Here is a 16,606-nt window from a genome sequence, read left to right as displayed (position 1 = left end):
TGTTCTCGATGATCGACCGATCGATTTATTATCCGTCCGTTCTTTTAGACGATCCAGTTCAAAGAGACCGTTCTATCTTCCTGATCTCCAGTGACAGGTGCTGACAGAGAAGAGGCCATATACTCGGGTCACACCTGACACTGCCCGTTATACCAGTTATAACTATATTTAGTTTAACAACTTTTTAACACAATTTGAAAGAAGACACAAGAAATGTTTCTTGTAAATAACATAAAATCTTCGTTGGAACTAAGCTGGATTTTAGCAATACTTGTTAACCGAATATGAATCAATTTTAAACACATGAAATCTTAAGTAAAATTTGCTTTAATATATTGGGCTGGTATTATAGAAGGTTACGTTATGCACGCAAAAATACCGCAATTTACAGGTAAAACAAAAACTAGCTTTTGTTTACATCGCACAGGTCTTTTGATATATCGTACACTAAAGATATTTTTATGAAAAGGAGGTCTGAAATAGTCATGCGGTTAGACAGGTTAAAGCATGGTTCATGCCTGTTGCAGTACGAATCATAACGAAGAGCAGATGCTCCGATATAGAAAAGAACTAATTATCAACGTCCGCAAAGAGAAAGAGACGCGAAACCCCATAAACAATGAGCATTGCTGAAGAAGGTTGTCTTTGACCCTGCCCATATCTACAAAGAGTTTGATTTCAAGAGTCCTGTGCCGGGCTCGTTTACTCTTTTCCAAGGCATAAACCTACGTTGGTGCACAACAACACTTTTGATTTTTATGAGTGCTGCCCATGGGATTTAATAAAAATATTATTTTGGACTTTCCTCTATTGCACTAAAGTTAAACACAAAACTAATTTGTTCATTTTTAATTCATCGTCTAGCGAGGATGAACGCATTGCAATTTTATTGTCATCTATTTCTATCAACTGTTACATTGCGTTGTATAGATCTGAAGTAATGTCGCTTAATTGCGACAGAGTCGGTTAATGCTTATTGAGTAGTATTAAAAATGGGCGTTAATAGAGAACTGCTTAACTTAAAAATGCGTAAAAGTAGAATATCTATAACTTAGAAAAAAAACATAACTATACGACTCGTAACGACAGAGCCGTAAAATGTCCTCCGCGATCCTTTGCAAATCGTACATCCGTTAGATCGTGATGTCCACCCGTTAGCGGTATGCGTCCTAGTAGTGATAGCCGTTAGCATGATGGTGATGGTCACCATTTTGATGGCCGACAGGATGGTGGTTGTTATTGTTGTTGCTACGTCTCCGATGGTGCCCGTTGTGTCCATTGTGGTGATGTCCGTTGTGGCCGTTATGCCCGTTATGCCCGTTGTGCCCGTTGTGACCGTGCCCGTGTCCATTGCCGTTGGCGTGGTGTTCGTGCGCATTGCTATCGTATCCCCGGTGTGCATCGTGGATTCCGTGGTCCGCCCGGCTGTGGCCGCTGTCATGTCCATGCGCATCGTATTCGCCCGACCCGTGGGCAACACCGTTATGCTCGAAGTCATGGTGCGACTCCCTGGGATAGCCGAGCTGCGTGTGGGGCGTCTCCTTGGAGTACCCACCATGGCCGTGGTCATGTCCGTGCTCGTGGTCGTGCGGATGCTCGTGACGATGCGGATGCTCATCGCCTCCCTCGTAGGTGATTTTCGGTCGATATCCCTTATGGTCAGCTTCGTACTCGACGATCTAATCCATCAGAAAGCATCATGAAATCAGTGCTCCGCTCCAAAATACTTATCCTCCATTGCCTCCAATCACCTGTCGTCGGCCGTCTGGCAGCAAAACATTATACTTCCCGGTCGTGTAGTCACCGTCGCGCATCTCTTCGTGGCCGAACGACAGGTCGGCGTCTTCATCGTCCACCTCGTAGCTGAACTCGTACTTGGCCGGTTCCTGCAAACGAGCAAGCGATTAAAGATTGATTAGCATGATGATGTCTTCCCATCGGTGCTAGTCGTTTGTCACATCTTCAAAGGATCCACTGTCGTCGTGGGTGTCGTGATGATCATGATGGTCGTCGTGCTCGTGGTGGTCCGGATGGAAGCCTGATTGATGATGCGGCGGACCATAGCTCGAATCAGGAGTTCCGTAGCTGCTAGATGGCGGCACTAGGTCCGTATGGTGGTCGTCATGATGCCCGTGGCCATCGTGGCCGTCCCCATTGTGTCCGTGGCCGTGCGCAGGTGGAAGGTACGAGTTTACCGGTGCCTCTGGCTTAGCTTTCACTATCACGGAGGCCAGCAGTAGGTAGCAGCAAAGCTTGATTCAAACGAGAACGGAAAGATGCTTTTGCTATAAATCTTAAGCGTCTTCGTTTAGGGTCCATGCAAAGCTTTATAGTGAACAGTCGGCTCTGGAAAGCCCGCTTAAACTCGTTGTATAGCAAGCATGAGAAATATTTAAGCTTTCAGCCATTTTTGTACAGGGTGGTTCTCATTTTGTTTAACAGTTATCAACTTTTTAGCTCAATTCAATTTGAAATTTTCACTGAGTTTATGTAAATTAATACTTTGAAAAATGAATGCTAATAAGAAAGGAGAGTTTTCTTCAAACAAACAGCATGATAAGAAAAAGGGACCCTAAAAACTGGTCCTGTGTACATTAGTTTTTTATTTCTAACGCACACGTAGGACAGTTATAAATCTTTGTTGTTTAGTTCCAACTGAAGTTCTAACCGAATTTTTTTAATCAGTAACTTAACATAACACAAGCAAATGCAAAAGAGGTGGTAAATGTGAAAACAAGATAAAGTAATATTAAATACTGATCCTGTTTTGAATTCATTTTCCGTTTCTAGAGAACACGCAGTACCGCTATAGAACTTTGAATACCTATTTCAATGTACTTTTGTTTTACCTTCAGCACACATTCACGCTTAGTTATCTCTAGCATCTCTGCTATTCGTGACACCGTTGGTTTTTTCGTTACCTATTCACTATTAAATTTTCTTTATATTATCCTTTAGCTTTATGAATCACAAATAGAATTTTTTTATAACGACAAAACTAATAAGACGCTTTGACACAAGCTTTACAATGGTTAATGTTTAGATCTTAGCACTTAGAACAAACTTCCAACTCTACACACTTTTATTGACACTCAGCAAACCATGAGATTCTGCTCCAGTTCGCTTCCTATCGAACGGACTCAGAACCGTACACTGATCTTCTGCTGTTTATCGACCAACTATTTATACGGATTCTGGCAGACCCCTCACTAGGCGGTTGCCCAGCATTTGGAGGGCCCTCGGATCTTCTTCAATCCCAAGTGGAGAGCAATCCGCACGTCGGTTGCATCCCTGCTACAGTCTCATTAGCTGCATAAGCCGTCAATGGCATCCCCAAGAGTGGAGCGGCCCTTCGTTGACAACATTTGCCAACCTTTGTCAACCGGGCGTTGATAGGACCCGCGCGATATCGCGACATCGAAGGGAAGAAAACAAACAATCGATCGCATTCGAATGTGAGAGATACTGATTACGAAAAACACACGGCAGAACCAGACCATTCACCGGTGATTGCTTCGTGATTACCGTTTAAGATTAACAGCCATCCCAGCACTGTACAGTAACTGATTGCTGATTGCCTCCTATGCTCCGGTTAGGCTTGGTGCGGTACTGTTCTATTTCATTCATATTTACCAATAAAACCAGTGACTAAAGTGCTGCAATAAGACTTAGTAGACCGTTAGAATCAGTGCAAGTGATGGTAGAGCAGTGTTGAAGATTGCATGCCTGTTACAAATCAGTCCACGAGGTGGAAGGTGCTATATAATGGTTCGTTTATGTTTGCCTCCATTCAATGATACGGATAATTATTTGAAAAGCAATAGTAATTGTTATCGGAATCCGTCATCGTATGTTAAAAGACAATGATTGAATTAGTTACGATATGGCGTGATATTTTCTACTTGTGGTGGTTCTAAAAACAAATAGGCTATTTATAAATAGTTAAACTGCTCGATATTGAGCACGTCTCATTATTAGCTATCAAAAACTATATTTTTTAAATTTATAGACTTTATTGAGAGGCAAAAAAGTGAAATAGGCAAAAAACTTAAATGTTATACATTTTTTTCATCTTTTAATATAAACTTAATTGTTTATCAAGAACCATTGCTGACTCATTATGATATGATTATTATATGAAAACATTAGGTCTGCTTTTAAAACAATATCATTTCTAGTTGATTTTGTATTTGCTGCACAAACATTAAAAGCAAAACCATATAAATTACGGTGAACGATTGCCGATTGCCAAATACCTACTCAAATTAACTTAGACCGAAATAACTCAAAGATTGTTATGAGCTACACTTGGATGGTTTTAAAAGGCTAAAAAATCCAACGATACATTAGAATTCTCATCCTCATAGAAATTCACGTTCGAAAGATGTGGCAAAACAAGCTGTATAAAAAAAAAGATTTCAAATATAAGAATACAGAAAAATAGATAGAAGGCACATATAACTAAAGTCTTCAAGAAATATAATTTTTTTGTTCAAAATCTAAAATTGGAACACATCTATATCTTATGATGTGCTCCAATTGATGATTTTGAACAAGAAAATTTTATTTCTTTTCTATTTTATTCTAATAAGAATAAATCGGAACTTGAATACAACATTAAGAGGAAATTCTTAACAAATGATCGTCATGCTTGTTATACATAGCATAGTTGACATAGCTTACATACATTTTAAAATCATTAATCTAGTAACTGTCACCATATGTTACAAGGATATTTAATTTTTCTGCTAAAACTAAAGATCAGTTGTCTATCCAGTTAATACGGATGTATTATGTTTAATAACAGAATCGAATTATCATAGATGTGTTATGTTTTCATCTCGGGCTAGTAGAAAAATAATTAAGTTACAAAACTTGTTAACTATAAAATCACGAAATGATCTGAGACTGTATTGTAAACCTTTTGTAATTGTAATAAGCCAAATTATGCATGAATAAATTTTGTCAATTTTCTCGCGTTATGTGAATTGTTGGGAAGTATGCAATCCGCAGAGCTCATGAGGAAGCTGAACAATTGCAATTTAAAAACAGTAAGACAGTTAAGGTTTGGTGGGAGTATTATTATTCCATATTTGGTTCAATTCAAATAAAATATGCACATAAGAATGTATATTTCTATTGATGTAAAACAATATTATGCCTGATTGGCCGCAGAATTTCAGAAATCCGTAGTTCTACATTTGTTTCCTGTTAATTGATTAATCGGATCGTTTTGTTCGCGCTTTTTAACTTACCATAACAATTTCGATATTTCAGACATACGTTTGTAATTTACAAGGTTTGAATTCCAGTGAAAGTTCTTATTGTGAACAATCTAACGTATGGTTTTGACCAGCTGATTCTCTCTCTGCTACTCGCATATGTAGTACAAAATATATTTTAAACCAATTTACAACGTGTTTTCGTGTTTTTGTTATACTTTTTATCTACTTGATGCTATGAGCTTTCATCAGTATGTATAAAATGGTTATGTTAAAATGATGATTGTCGTAACGCAACTTTTTGCGTTTTTTGATTTCGTTTTTCGAAATTCGATTTTTGGAAAAAGTATAGAGAGTATCCGTGGCTTGTTTACGCTTATGGGTATGCAAAACAGGAAAATGAACCTCACTTCTAAGCAATATCGTAAAAATGATAAAATTTCGTCTTCTTTTAAGCTTTTCAAAAAATCAATGTTACCTATTACTTTTTTTCCATCAATTAATAAGTTTGTTTGCGGACTTCTTGATGTTTGATTTTATCAATTTTATCAAACAATTCTTATTCAATAGAATTTAAAACAATTATGTGATAGTACTTCGCCCATAAAGACCCGCTCAAAGTAGTCGTTTAAACACGCTCTTCGTTTTAAACGAATAACGATTTTCATTTGGAATGGTATGCAACATTTTTGAAATGTGTGACAACATCCAACAAGATATGTCAAAAACACATTGTTCGATCTCAGATGCATGAAACTGTCAAAGTTTTCCGTTCATTAAATCGAATGCATGGTATATTGAAAAACCTTGTTGTTTTTATGGGAACACATACCTGTTTCCAATTGATTTTCTATAACACATTTTTCTTTCCATCCGCCACTGGAGATGGTTAGTGTATAACAGGTCATGGTTCATTTCAACACAAGATTTAGCACTCATTACATCTGATAACGACTGGGTTCCCATATTAGTTCAACATATGAAATTAATCATGAAGTAGGAATAATAAAGTTAGTCAATAGCACTGAAGATTGTTGTCATTGAGTAAAGTAGAATGAATAGGTATAACAATTTTAAAAAAAGTAAGATTTGCATACTGTCCAACACCTACTGCTGGTCGTAACATGCTCATACCTATAATATTGTTTTGTTTTTCAGTATTTATTGTATGTTTCACTATAAATCTTTTTTTTTATATCAAAGCAAACACTTCAAAATCGTTTTATAAAATTCTTCATCAGTTTTCTTTTCGTTTATTTTACATAGATCGAACCTTCAATTCTAGAAGGAGATTCTTTCGCTCGGACCGATAATGCAGAATAGGTAGATACAGATGTAATGCTATGGTTTTCTTTGTTTTGCTAATAACTGGCATTACAGTCATATGGGCTGAAAAACGTTGTGGTCAGTTCCTGAATAAATCGCTTCGAAATCTCACTATCCAGACCATTGGAAAGTCGATACACTGTTATTGAAACCTCTAATAGGTATGACTATCTGGTAGAATCGTAAAATTATTTCGACACAATAATTTACGGATAAGCTATTGAGAACGGTTTCCAGAGCCGTGTGTGAGATTATTAACTTCCTTCCTGCTAATATTATTGATTGAATGTTCAAATCCAGCGAAGTCAGCTAAGTTAACCCTTAATGCATACAATAGGTGGCTTAATGGTTGTATGAATTGATACGTTTGAGATGCTAAGCGGGGAGGTGTGGACAAATCGCTGAGGTACGATTATTCCATAACAACGCACGGGCAAGTCTTCTAGTCTTATGGGACGCGAGAACGGACATCAATGCCCGAGGGGAGGCAGCGAATCAGGTGTGGGATGAGTAAACGCGCAGACTATTTCTAGTATTTGTAGCCTCCGGCATTAGCTCCACCCTGGCCGGGACCTTCCGGATATTTGGCCTCTCCTTCGTACGTCACCTAAGTAAGAAACATTGCGCATTCAACATCAATACAAATTCAATCAATGTGCGATCAATCGCTAGCATACTTCAGCATTGTAACCGTTCTTCCAATCAGCCGTGTAGCGCACAACCTGCGTTCGTCCATCGGGAAGCTGGACGCGGTACTCGCCACGAGTCACATCTCCGTCACTGACCGCCTTGTGCGAGTAGTCGTTCTGGGTTTCGATGTCGTTCACGTTGTACTGGAAGTCGAACGGCATTCCTGGTTCGTGATGGTGCTGCAAAAAAAAACACAGGATTGGTTTAAGGAGTTCCGCGTTAGACTAAGAAAACTTAAAAGCAGCGGATGATTCTAAGATCACACTAACGTCGTCTTGCGCCGGCGGTGGTCCGTATGAAGGTGCAGGGCGTCCGGGAGTAGGCTGAGGGCGCGGAATGTTCTGGGGCTGAGGCGATGATGGGAACGGCTGGTTGGGCTTGTCATAAGCGTAGCCCTTGTCCGGGGGAAGATACTGGTTGTTCTGTGCAAGCGTGCTCTCCACGATAACCACGACAAGGCAGACGGCCAGACCCTGCAAAGGAAGGCAACGGATTAGAATTACGGCATAAGGCGATGTCGGAGAAGAAACAAAAAACCACACAAGCAAAGGAGCGTCGTGTTCTGTTTGCTCCACTGCCCTAAATCTGAATGCAAACGATCAATCCCCCCAAGATGCGGTGGATGTCTTTGGGAGACATTTGATGCAACCACCGCTTCCCGTGCACTTCATTTCCACTTCTAGCCGCATCTTTTGCCAACCGAAGACGATCCAACCGATGTCAGAGATGGCGAAACACAAAAACACAATAACCAATTGTACGCGATCCGCGAGGCTCCACACCAGATCGACAACTGAGGCAAAATAAAGTTCTACTCAAGCGATCGTCACCGGAACGTATCTACATTTTCTCCTTTCCTACCCAAGTCCTCCAAACATGGGATGCACCAATGGTAGTAAAGCGCACCTTCATGCAGTACTGGAGCGTAGTGCAATTTAATGTAATGTTTCCCTTGCCCTTTTGCACGTTTTCTTGTCTATGATGATGTTGTCTTTTCATTTATTCATTGATCTATAATATACCGTCTTTTGTGTACTGTGCCACATTAAAAAAATGTTGTTTACAAGAATCTATTCAATTAATGTTACGATTATGGCAACTACTTCTGAATAATTTTGAATATTCCCAAAAGTTGCAATAAGTTATGATAAGTTAAACACCTGCCAAACATGATGAACACGAATTTGAGTGCTTAATTTATCTAATATTTTCCTCAAAAATCTATTTTAATACTATTTGTAAGCATTTGCATGCCTTTGCTCTGAAAAACATGTTCGAATTCAACTCATCATCCTAATTTACCGTGCTTCATAAAACAAATAGTACTTATAGAAAAGATGCTGCAACAAGGAACTTGTGAAATTGTCGTTTCACCTTGACGACATGGGAGCTTATAAATCTTCATTCAACGAGACCTGTGTACATCATGACTGCAATAAATTGTTTTAATTGCTGTTGCAATCACCTGCGTTAGCATTCAAGGATGACCGACGATCTACATCGAACAGAATATCTATTTCATCGTCCACAGATTCGTTGCGGTGGTTGTGTGCATATCTTCTGTCGCTAAGCAAACATGCGTTTGACATGCTGTTTCATGCACTGTGCGGCGAAAAACATTCACCGTAACCCCCACCGGTGGATACCTTTGAAGATTGGGGGATGAAGCTGTTGCACATCGAGCGCATCGATTGGTTGCACTCTAATTTATTCCAAGCTCGTCTTCGAAGATCGTGCGCGAAGTTCCCGAGCAGCAATAACTTGACATTGCATTCCTTGCACTAAGAATAGGCGCCTAACAGGCGGAATCTATATGACATTGTCCTTGAGAACGCTTATTGTTAGAAGTGGTCTTAAAACTAAGTATTGTGAGTTAAACAGAAAGAAAATTTCGTTCGGCATGCATAAGAAATATGGGAGAAAGCTAACAACAACACTGCAAGCACGCTAAATGTTATTTTCTTGTCTACAATCTTGCGACAATATGTTATGCACATTTTGATAGGAAGGACAAATTGAAAAAAAGGAAACAGAAATTTTTGAAAAGAATAAAACATTTAACCTTTAGATTATCTATCGCAATTTGGTTATTTATCTTTATTGTTTCATCATTTTTCGAAAGAAGTGTAAACAACACAATTAATTATGTTTGACATAACGGTGAATGTTACTATTTAGAAATTTTAGAGCGGTCTATTTGTTTTTTTTTTAAATAATTGCTCTTTTAAAAATCAATGATCAAATCTTTGAACCTGATATGAACATTGCCTAACCGTCCATACTGTGCCAATATTTGTTTCTTACAACTCGTGCTCAACGCACTCTTGTTCAAATTCAATTAGATCACAGTTTGATCCATCCTTTAATCTATTTTTTGCGGGCAAGCTAAAGCCTTCATCGTCTCAAATTCAGTTCCGCCTTCAATTATCCACTGACAGACTGTAAGCCATCATTACAGCTTCAAATGATGATGGCACCGTGCCGGTGCCCGCTTCAAATCTTCAGTGTACAGTAGTTGCGCGTGAACCGCTCTGAAATCATTAGCATTCGCGTGGCCTGCACGCCCCTTGACCGTGACTCTCTCAGTACGGACCTCTATATGGTGCGCCACAATGCGGTTGATGCGGTTGTTGCGCCTAGTTCGGTAGTGAGCGATCAATACGGGTCGCTTCGAGACGATGGTGAACGTTGCATCCATCATCGAATGACGCTTTCGACAAACCGAACATCTGGCCAGGAAACGGATCTTGTTTCGGCCACGAAATGAGGCTCTAACTCAGCGCCCAGCGTTGGTATCGATTAACATACGCTTTCGGAATCGGTTCTACACGGCCCACCATTTAAACACACCATCGGTGGGTGTTGTTTCAACCCTTTGTGAAAGGACGTACTATCGAATGTTCCATCGGCTAAAACTTCTTTTCATAACTGGATGTAAAACGAGAGCACATTCAACCTTTCGATGGGATTGTTGAAAGCCTCGTGAAAGACTTGTTGTGCAATCTGTTGTAATTTGCTTAGTCGTGAGTTGTTGGTTTCTAATTAGCTTTCCTTTTTTATGTTTAAACAGTCGGGTTCATTAGATATGTGCCACAGCATTAATTACTTCAACAGATTACTTTTCCGGATCGAAATCTTCTCTTTAAATGTATTTGAAACATTAATCACTTGGGATATAATTATGTATGTTCACAAATCCTAGTTCTCCCCTATCGCTCCAAAAAGGTAGTAAATTAACAATTTAATTAATTTTCAAACCTTCTCTGCGCACCACCTAGTAACTGGTACAGTTTCATCGCATCAATTTTGTCCGATTGTCCATTGAAGATGCTTTATACTGCATACTTGCTTCAATAGTACTTGTTGGTAATAAAGTTCTCCTGTGAATCTGTCGTCAATCAGCATCGCTGTAAAGCAAGATTTATTCCTTCTCATCTCCACCGATACGAGTATCTCCGAACTGGACAACCAAAGAAAATAACAATGGCCTGGGTGGTGTAAAACAACCCAGCAATAGTATTGCCTCGTTTTCTTTTGTTGTGCTTCGCCCATCTTAGCGTCGCGCTTTTGGCAGGAAAAGTGATAAAATTACTCGAGAAGCAGCATGGCTGGCCGCGTGCTCCGGTGGCCAGTAGAAAGACCGTCTCCTTAGACACTTTATGCTCCTTGTCTCGGCTACTAACCAGCCTGGGAAGCGCTATGGGCCATAATTCTTAATGATATGTTATTAACGGTTATTGCTTCTGACGATTTGTCTTCAGCACCTTCGCGGATGAGCTTTCGTTTAGCAAAGTCTTTGGTATTTCGCAGTGGTCTTATGTTTCAATCCTCAGAGGTTTTATAACATGCTAAGATCTGATTGGATCGAAATTGAAAACTCCAACCGTAGGGAAATGATTGGTTGATAATAACAATGAGCTTCGACTATGAATTATTTAATAACTGTGGCTTATGTTTTCATGTTTTTCTACCGAAGCATGGACAACATATTGTTTTCAGTTTACTAAGAAAATACTTGGAGTACTAATTTCTGTCTTTTGCCTTGTTCGAAGTTGCCTACTCCTACCCATGGCAATACCGACCATTTTTAAATGCAGTAGACTCTATTGCAAGTTTAATGAACTAAAACGTAACGCTCCAAATGGCCACAAACTCTTTAATGCAATAAGTTGAAAAGCAACATCATTCCCATCTGCACGTTTTTGTTATCTTTGGTGTTCAGTGTTGAAACGTGTGTGGAAAAACGTATAAAATGTCGAACAAAGTGTTATATAACACACTGGGCGTCACGTTTTGCTAGTGAACTCTTTACAAGTTAATAGCCGGTTTACAAACCACGAAATTAAGTTGGTGCGAATTTTGGTTTTTTTTTCTTTTCTTTGGGTTCACATTGCCAAAAATTAAAAAACACAGAGTGAACTGGCCAGCGACTTCAAACATTCCCATGCTTTGAATGGAGGAAGAATCTCGTTTCTCGTTGAAGCACCACGGTTTGCTGATATTGCAAACTTTTAGCAAAAAACCATCGTGTGGGAACCGTTGGTTTCTTTAAAGGCTTTTATTGTTCCTAGTTAATGTACGCCACATTGCACGTTATTGTCCTATTTCCTTTCTTAAAATTATTTTCAGTTCACTTGATGATGATTACACGTTTTTATCGCTTATTGCTCGTCACAGGAAAATTATTCCATTCGCAAATAAATAAAATGCTGCTTTTTAATGACCACTTAAACAGAGTTCTGCATCTTTAAAGAATCACTACTCACCAAGAACTTCATCATTGTATCGCTTGAGAACACTTGGTTGCAACAATGTCACTAAAATTTACTGGATATAGAGGAATTGGACGGTTTATCCTTCGTTTGGAAGCACACACTTCGCTGTCTAACCGTTGGTTGGTCGGATGTGATCACGATCGTATCCTAGGAGGAACTATTGCTCTGTGCTCCAGTGTGGCCAGCCTTTATGCGAAACGGACAGCCCACAAGGGCCTACCATTCTACCCCTCTGACTGTTTCGGTCGCGAGTATAGTGTGCTGTTGTTTTTGTTATTTCCTTACTATTCTTCCACTGAGTGATGCTTCGATTTGGGAGATTTGTTCCTGCACTCACAACACTACGACCAACGAAAGCGCAGAAGCCCGCCAGATGTAGCGGTGTATTGTGGCGAGCTCACTACACGAACGTGTGTTCTTCGGCAGTCAGAGAACCGAAGATGCTCTCTGCTATGCCGTCAATATGATGGCAACAATTACGCTGCCATCTCTACCAAACGTCGAGTCAAACCCACGATGTTTGGTGCAACGCGCATCCGTACACGTGAAAGGCGCCTAACAAAGTTGTGGTTGAGTGAGAAGTAGCCCGCACACTACCACAAAAGCCGCTGGCGGTTGGGTGCACACAGAGATGCGCAAAGGCGCAATGAAAAACCTATCGAGAGGATCGCAACTACTAAGGTGGAAGGAAAATCGTGGCACTCACTTTGTAAAAGCTTGCCGCGAGTTTTCGGGCGCCCACGACGGTAGCTTCGGAACACGCGCTGATTTTTCAAAGGCGGATGCGCTACCGCGATGAGCAATCGTGCGTCAGTAGTACATCGATGCACTAACTATGGGTATGGGAGTGGGACATCTTGGGCACGGTGCACACTACAACGAAAAGCTTTCAATCCGCATACCGCGGTACGGCAGGGTGGCTGCACACAGTGACAAACAGTCGGGAGCCTTCGCTTTGTGAACGAACGGATGCACTTTGCCTGAACAAGAGTTTTCGGCACGAAATAAACACGAACCTAAACTAAAATGAACTACAGCGGGATGCTGCGTCGGTGTGCGATAGACTTTGTCTCGAAGGTGGCTTTTACTCGCTCTTAGATCACAGTTCAGTGTCGTCTACATCGCGCATTCCAGCTGGCATGCCAGTCAGGGGAACAATTTTGACATCCGGGCACGTCGAACGCTCACATCGCATCGAGCAGAAACGGTGAAACGCATGCTTATGATGCTAACAATCCGAAGGAGTTTGAAGCCAAATGACTTCAAATAATTCCCCAATCTTGTTTTTTAAATAAATCGAATTAGATGTAAGAAAAGAAGACGTTCACCAAAATTTTTGTTTGAGTGACTGCTGGTAATTCGTGATTTGTTACAAGTTTAACACCGGAGTCAGCAAAGCAGATGTTTTCGGAAATAATTAATTAAAAACATTATTCAACAATGTAAGTAAAATTCCTTAATAATTGATTACTTTGAACTATATACTTAACTATAACTTAACATATATCGATTCAAGCAGCATCAACATATCTGAAACAGTCAAAAATACATAAGAGATACAATTACAAAACATGATACTGAGAGAGCGATTTCGTTTAAAATAACATAATCTAAGCTATTTTTGTACGATCTATTCAAATTCTTAAAAAAATCATGCTTGCAGAGAGGCGATATACCCCCGAGGAAAACATACAGCTTCAAAAATCTTTAAGTTTCTTCATGATTTAAATAAAATATGCGATCGTGATTGTTTGGAATGTTTTGTATTTTATATTCTACAAACATAGAATTAATATTGAAAAAGATCATAACATTGTATGATTTTAAATGAAAAAGGCAATCATTACTCAACAAGTTTCATTTACTCGTGGATATGTAGGAGCAGTGATAATGTGGATTCTGTAACAAAAACCTAAAACTGATCAAAATTATTGAAGCCAGAGGTTCAACTTAAAAATCAAATTATTGATTAAACATTCTAAAGTTGTAAATAAGGTGACGTAATTGACCTTTTCCGGCTTAATTGATGGACAACCAAGTCTAATATAGCTTTCGTATTATACTCTACGCAATACTGTAAAAACCGACGATTTTTGCAGTGGCATTACGGTTTGAAGATGGCTAGTGGCCGCAAAGAGAGTACAATTTAGGGAGACCACTATCCTTCATTTGAAGGCCGTGAAAGGTTAACTCATTATTTCGCCTGGATTTTGCGATGTTTTTATTGCCGGAGCAAACCCGCGTCATCGATGGCCGCCATCGAGATTATTTTCGGTTCCTTAGCACCCGATTGACCTCCGTTGCTCAATGGACGCGCTGCAATAGCCAGCCGTCAGCAAGGGTACTGTAAATCTCACGCTGAATCGTTTCGAATTAAAATATAAAACCATACCAATTCTCCAACGCTCGAGCTGCCTGCCAGGTGGTCAACTTTCAATTTCTTCTGCAACCTTAATGCGTTGCGATTGCGGCTGGATGAGCGACTCCGCTTGTGACGGTTGCCATTTTTGTGGTTGCATCTTCCGCTCGTGAAGGTTCGTTGTTTATTTGGTTATGCGACTACTTAAACTACGCGTTACAAACGACCGATATGGTCGCAAACACCATGTTCACTGTCGAACCTCATAAGCATTACAGCAGCCGTTTAACTACAGTGTACAAATGTACTGAATAGCTCCTTTACACTTTGGAAGCTCTCCGTTCGTAAGCAATTGATCGCAACTTGATTAATTTCGGAGTTCGAAGTGTGTTGGACATTACTGTGTAATTAATCACATCACATGTTTATTATCCAATACGTTTAATTGGTACCTTCAACCGTAAATTGGTTTATTGTTGTTTGATTACCATCACAAACGTACAAATAAATGGAATCGTTTGTTTAAAAAAAGGATCGAAAAGTAAACCCCTATTTTTCTGAAATCGCCTTCCATGTCGATTCGGCAGCAACAGCAACATGTATTCTCCGCGAAGGCAGGACTTCGGATGCACTCCATTCTCGATGGGGGTCCGTCATTCTGAACGCTCCCTAAAATTGTTCTTCACAAGCCCCAAGACAACTACCACCTTGTTAGACGTTTTTGGGCCCAAAGCAACCGTTTATCCGGTGCTCCGCACGTTCCGTGGCATTTAGAGCGATCAAAACAGACGAAAATCGTGACTACTATAAGCGAAGAACCTGTGCGCTGCCCTATGTCTGTCGGACGAGGGATTTGTTCACTCTACTCCCTGATGTGTGCGCGTACGGATGTTGCTCATCGCGAGACTCATTTTATTACATTTCCATCCCATCCTTGTACGGGCGGCCTTCTGCGAAGGGGCTTGGGCAAAGAGGTCCGTCTGCCTCAGTGGGGGTCACTTTGAACTTATTTCGATGCCAACAACCAAATCCGCCGACCGATTATGAGCCAAATCAATCGTTGCTTCCCTGTTCTGTGAGGTGTGACATCCGGAATCGCAAACTAAACCTCACCGTTGATGGCGTTTGCGGATCTTCGGCGTCATCTAGGACGCTGCATTGATTATTGCTTGAGGCGTAGTAAATTACGCGTTCGCATCGATCGTTTCATCTTTTGTATACCGGAAATTAAATTTGATAATAACTTATAACTATACGTCCTCCTGTGGTTAAAATATGCTTTGTACATAAAAAAACTGCACTTCATACACTTTACAAGGATAATCTAGTAAATGCAAAATCAAATAAATCATCTATTTTCTACATTAAATGTTATAGATCTTATGATCATCGAGCGTTTTGTTTCGCAATCGTGTCACAAGGACAAAGACCTCTGCACAAACGTACGACATGGGATCACATATGCTACATGTCACAGGGTTTTATAAATTAACCCATTAGGTAATTAGTGTAGCGATGTGTATCGCGTTTTCCCACACACCATGCCTTGCGCCAAGCAGCGTATACGCTCCTCAAGGGTCACAGTTACTTTTCCGATTCCGACCCCAAGACATGCCCTACTAAAGGCTAGTTCATGGTTTGGATGAATTGTTTTGTGACAGCTTACAAGTGTTATACCGGTCGCAAGAGTACCGGGACGATCCCGGTTTACCATCACGAGTCATGACTTTGCCGCTGGCTGCTTGCATCATTGCGAGAGTTGGCAACATCACGCCGATCGTAGGTGTCCAACAATGGGTTGCGGCTGACGATGGTCTGACAGCTTTAATTATGCTCAAGGTTGCAAGGTTCTTTGCGGAAATGGAAGAGCTTTTTGCTTCAGTTCAAGTCAGATTGCGGGGTTTGTCAATAAAGTCACTAACAAGTTACTGAAGTAAAACGAAGCGAAGGAATTTGATTATATCAACTGACGAGAGGAAAATAGTTAGCTAATCATGCTTCTATTTTTACACAAGCTGTTAATCAGAAAACAAATAACGGTTGACCGTGACCGGTCACCATTCGCTCTCATAACCCGTAAGTAGATGCTGTTTAATTCGCTCGATTGATTTAATAAGCGATCAAGATCGCTTCCGATCGATGAACGAAGAGTTGAAAAAAAGAAAAAAAAACCTACATTGGCTAATTTGGAAAGTGTCTCGAGCAAAAAACCATCAACACGTGTCGTGTTTGCC

General features: G+C 40.2%; 2 protein-coding genes across 2 annotated transcripts; both read right to left on the bottom strand.

Annotated features, from left to right (window-relative positions):
• Positions 1-1,169: 1,169 nt before the first annotated feature.
• LOC131285114 (pro-resilin-like) lies at positions 1,170-2,885 on the bottom strand. The gene is made up of 4 exons (XM_058313973.1): positions 2,850-2,885; positions 1,959-2,252; positions 1,752-1,886; positions 1,170-1,679 (listed from the first exon to the last, which is right to left on the bottom strand). Exons 1-4 carry the CDS (start codon positions 2,883-2,885, stop codon positions 1,170-1,172), a joined length of 975 nt encoding a protein of 324 aa, XP_058169956.1.
• A 4,192-nt stretch (positions 2,886-7,077) lies between these two features.
• On the bottom strand, positions 7,078-12,019 carry LOC131287906 (pro-resilin). The gene is made up of 4 exons (XM_058316998.1): positions 12,005-12,019; positions 7,508-7,711; positions 7,226-7,417; positions 7,078-7,155 (listed from the first exon to the last, which is right to left on the bottom strand). Exons 1-4 carry the CDS (start codon positions 12,017-12,019, stop codon positions 7,078-7,080), a joined length of 489 nt encoding a protein of 162 aa, XP_058172981.1.
• Between the last annotated feature and the right edge of the window lie 4,587 nt (positions 12,020-16,606).

The sequence above is a fragment of the Anopheles ziemanni genome, chromosome 3 (genome assembly GCF_943734765.1).
Source record: "Anopheles ziemanni chromosome 3, idAnoZiCoDA_A2_x.2, whole genome shotgun sequence".
NCBI classification, from domain to species: Eukaryota; Metazoa; Arthropoda; class Insecta; order Diptera; family Culicidae; genus Anopheles; species Anopheles ziemanni.
The sequence above is the reverse complement of the archived record's forward strand: the minus strand, read 5'-3'. Positions and strand labels throughout refer to the sequence as shown.

Excerpts from the sequence above, each read along its gene's own strand:
- LOC131285114 (XM_058313973.1), bottom strand. The coding sequence starts at position 2,885 with ATGCTAGAGATAACTAAGCGTGAATGTGTGCTGAAG. Across the intron at positions 1,887-1,958 it reads ACAGTGGATCCTTTGAAGAT|GAACCGGCCAAGTACGAGTT; the intron begins GTGACAAACGAC and ends GCTCGTTTGCAG. Across the intron at positions 1,680-1,751 it reads TGCCAGACGGCCGACGACAG|ATCGTCGAGTACGAAGCTGA; the intron begins GTGATTGGAGGC and ends CTGATGGATTAG.
- LOC131287906 (XM_058316998.1), bottom strand. Across the intron at positions 7,418-7,507 it reads CACCGCCGGCGCAAGACGAC|CACCATCACGAACCAGGAAT; the intron begins GTTAGTGTGATC and ends TTTTTTTTGCAG. Across the intron at positions 7,156-7,225 it reads AGAACGGTTACAATGCTGAA|GTGACGTACGAAGGAGAGGC; the intron begins GTATGCTAGCGA and ends TTTCTTACTTAG.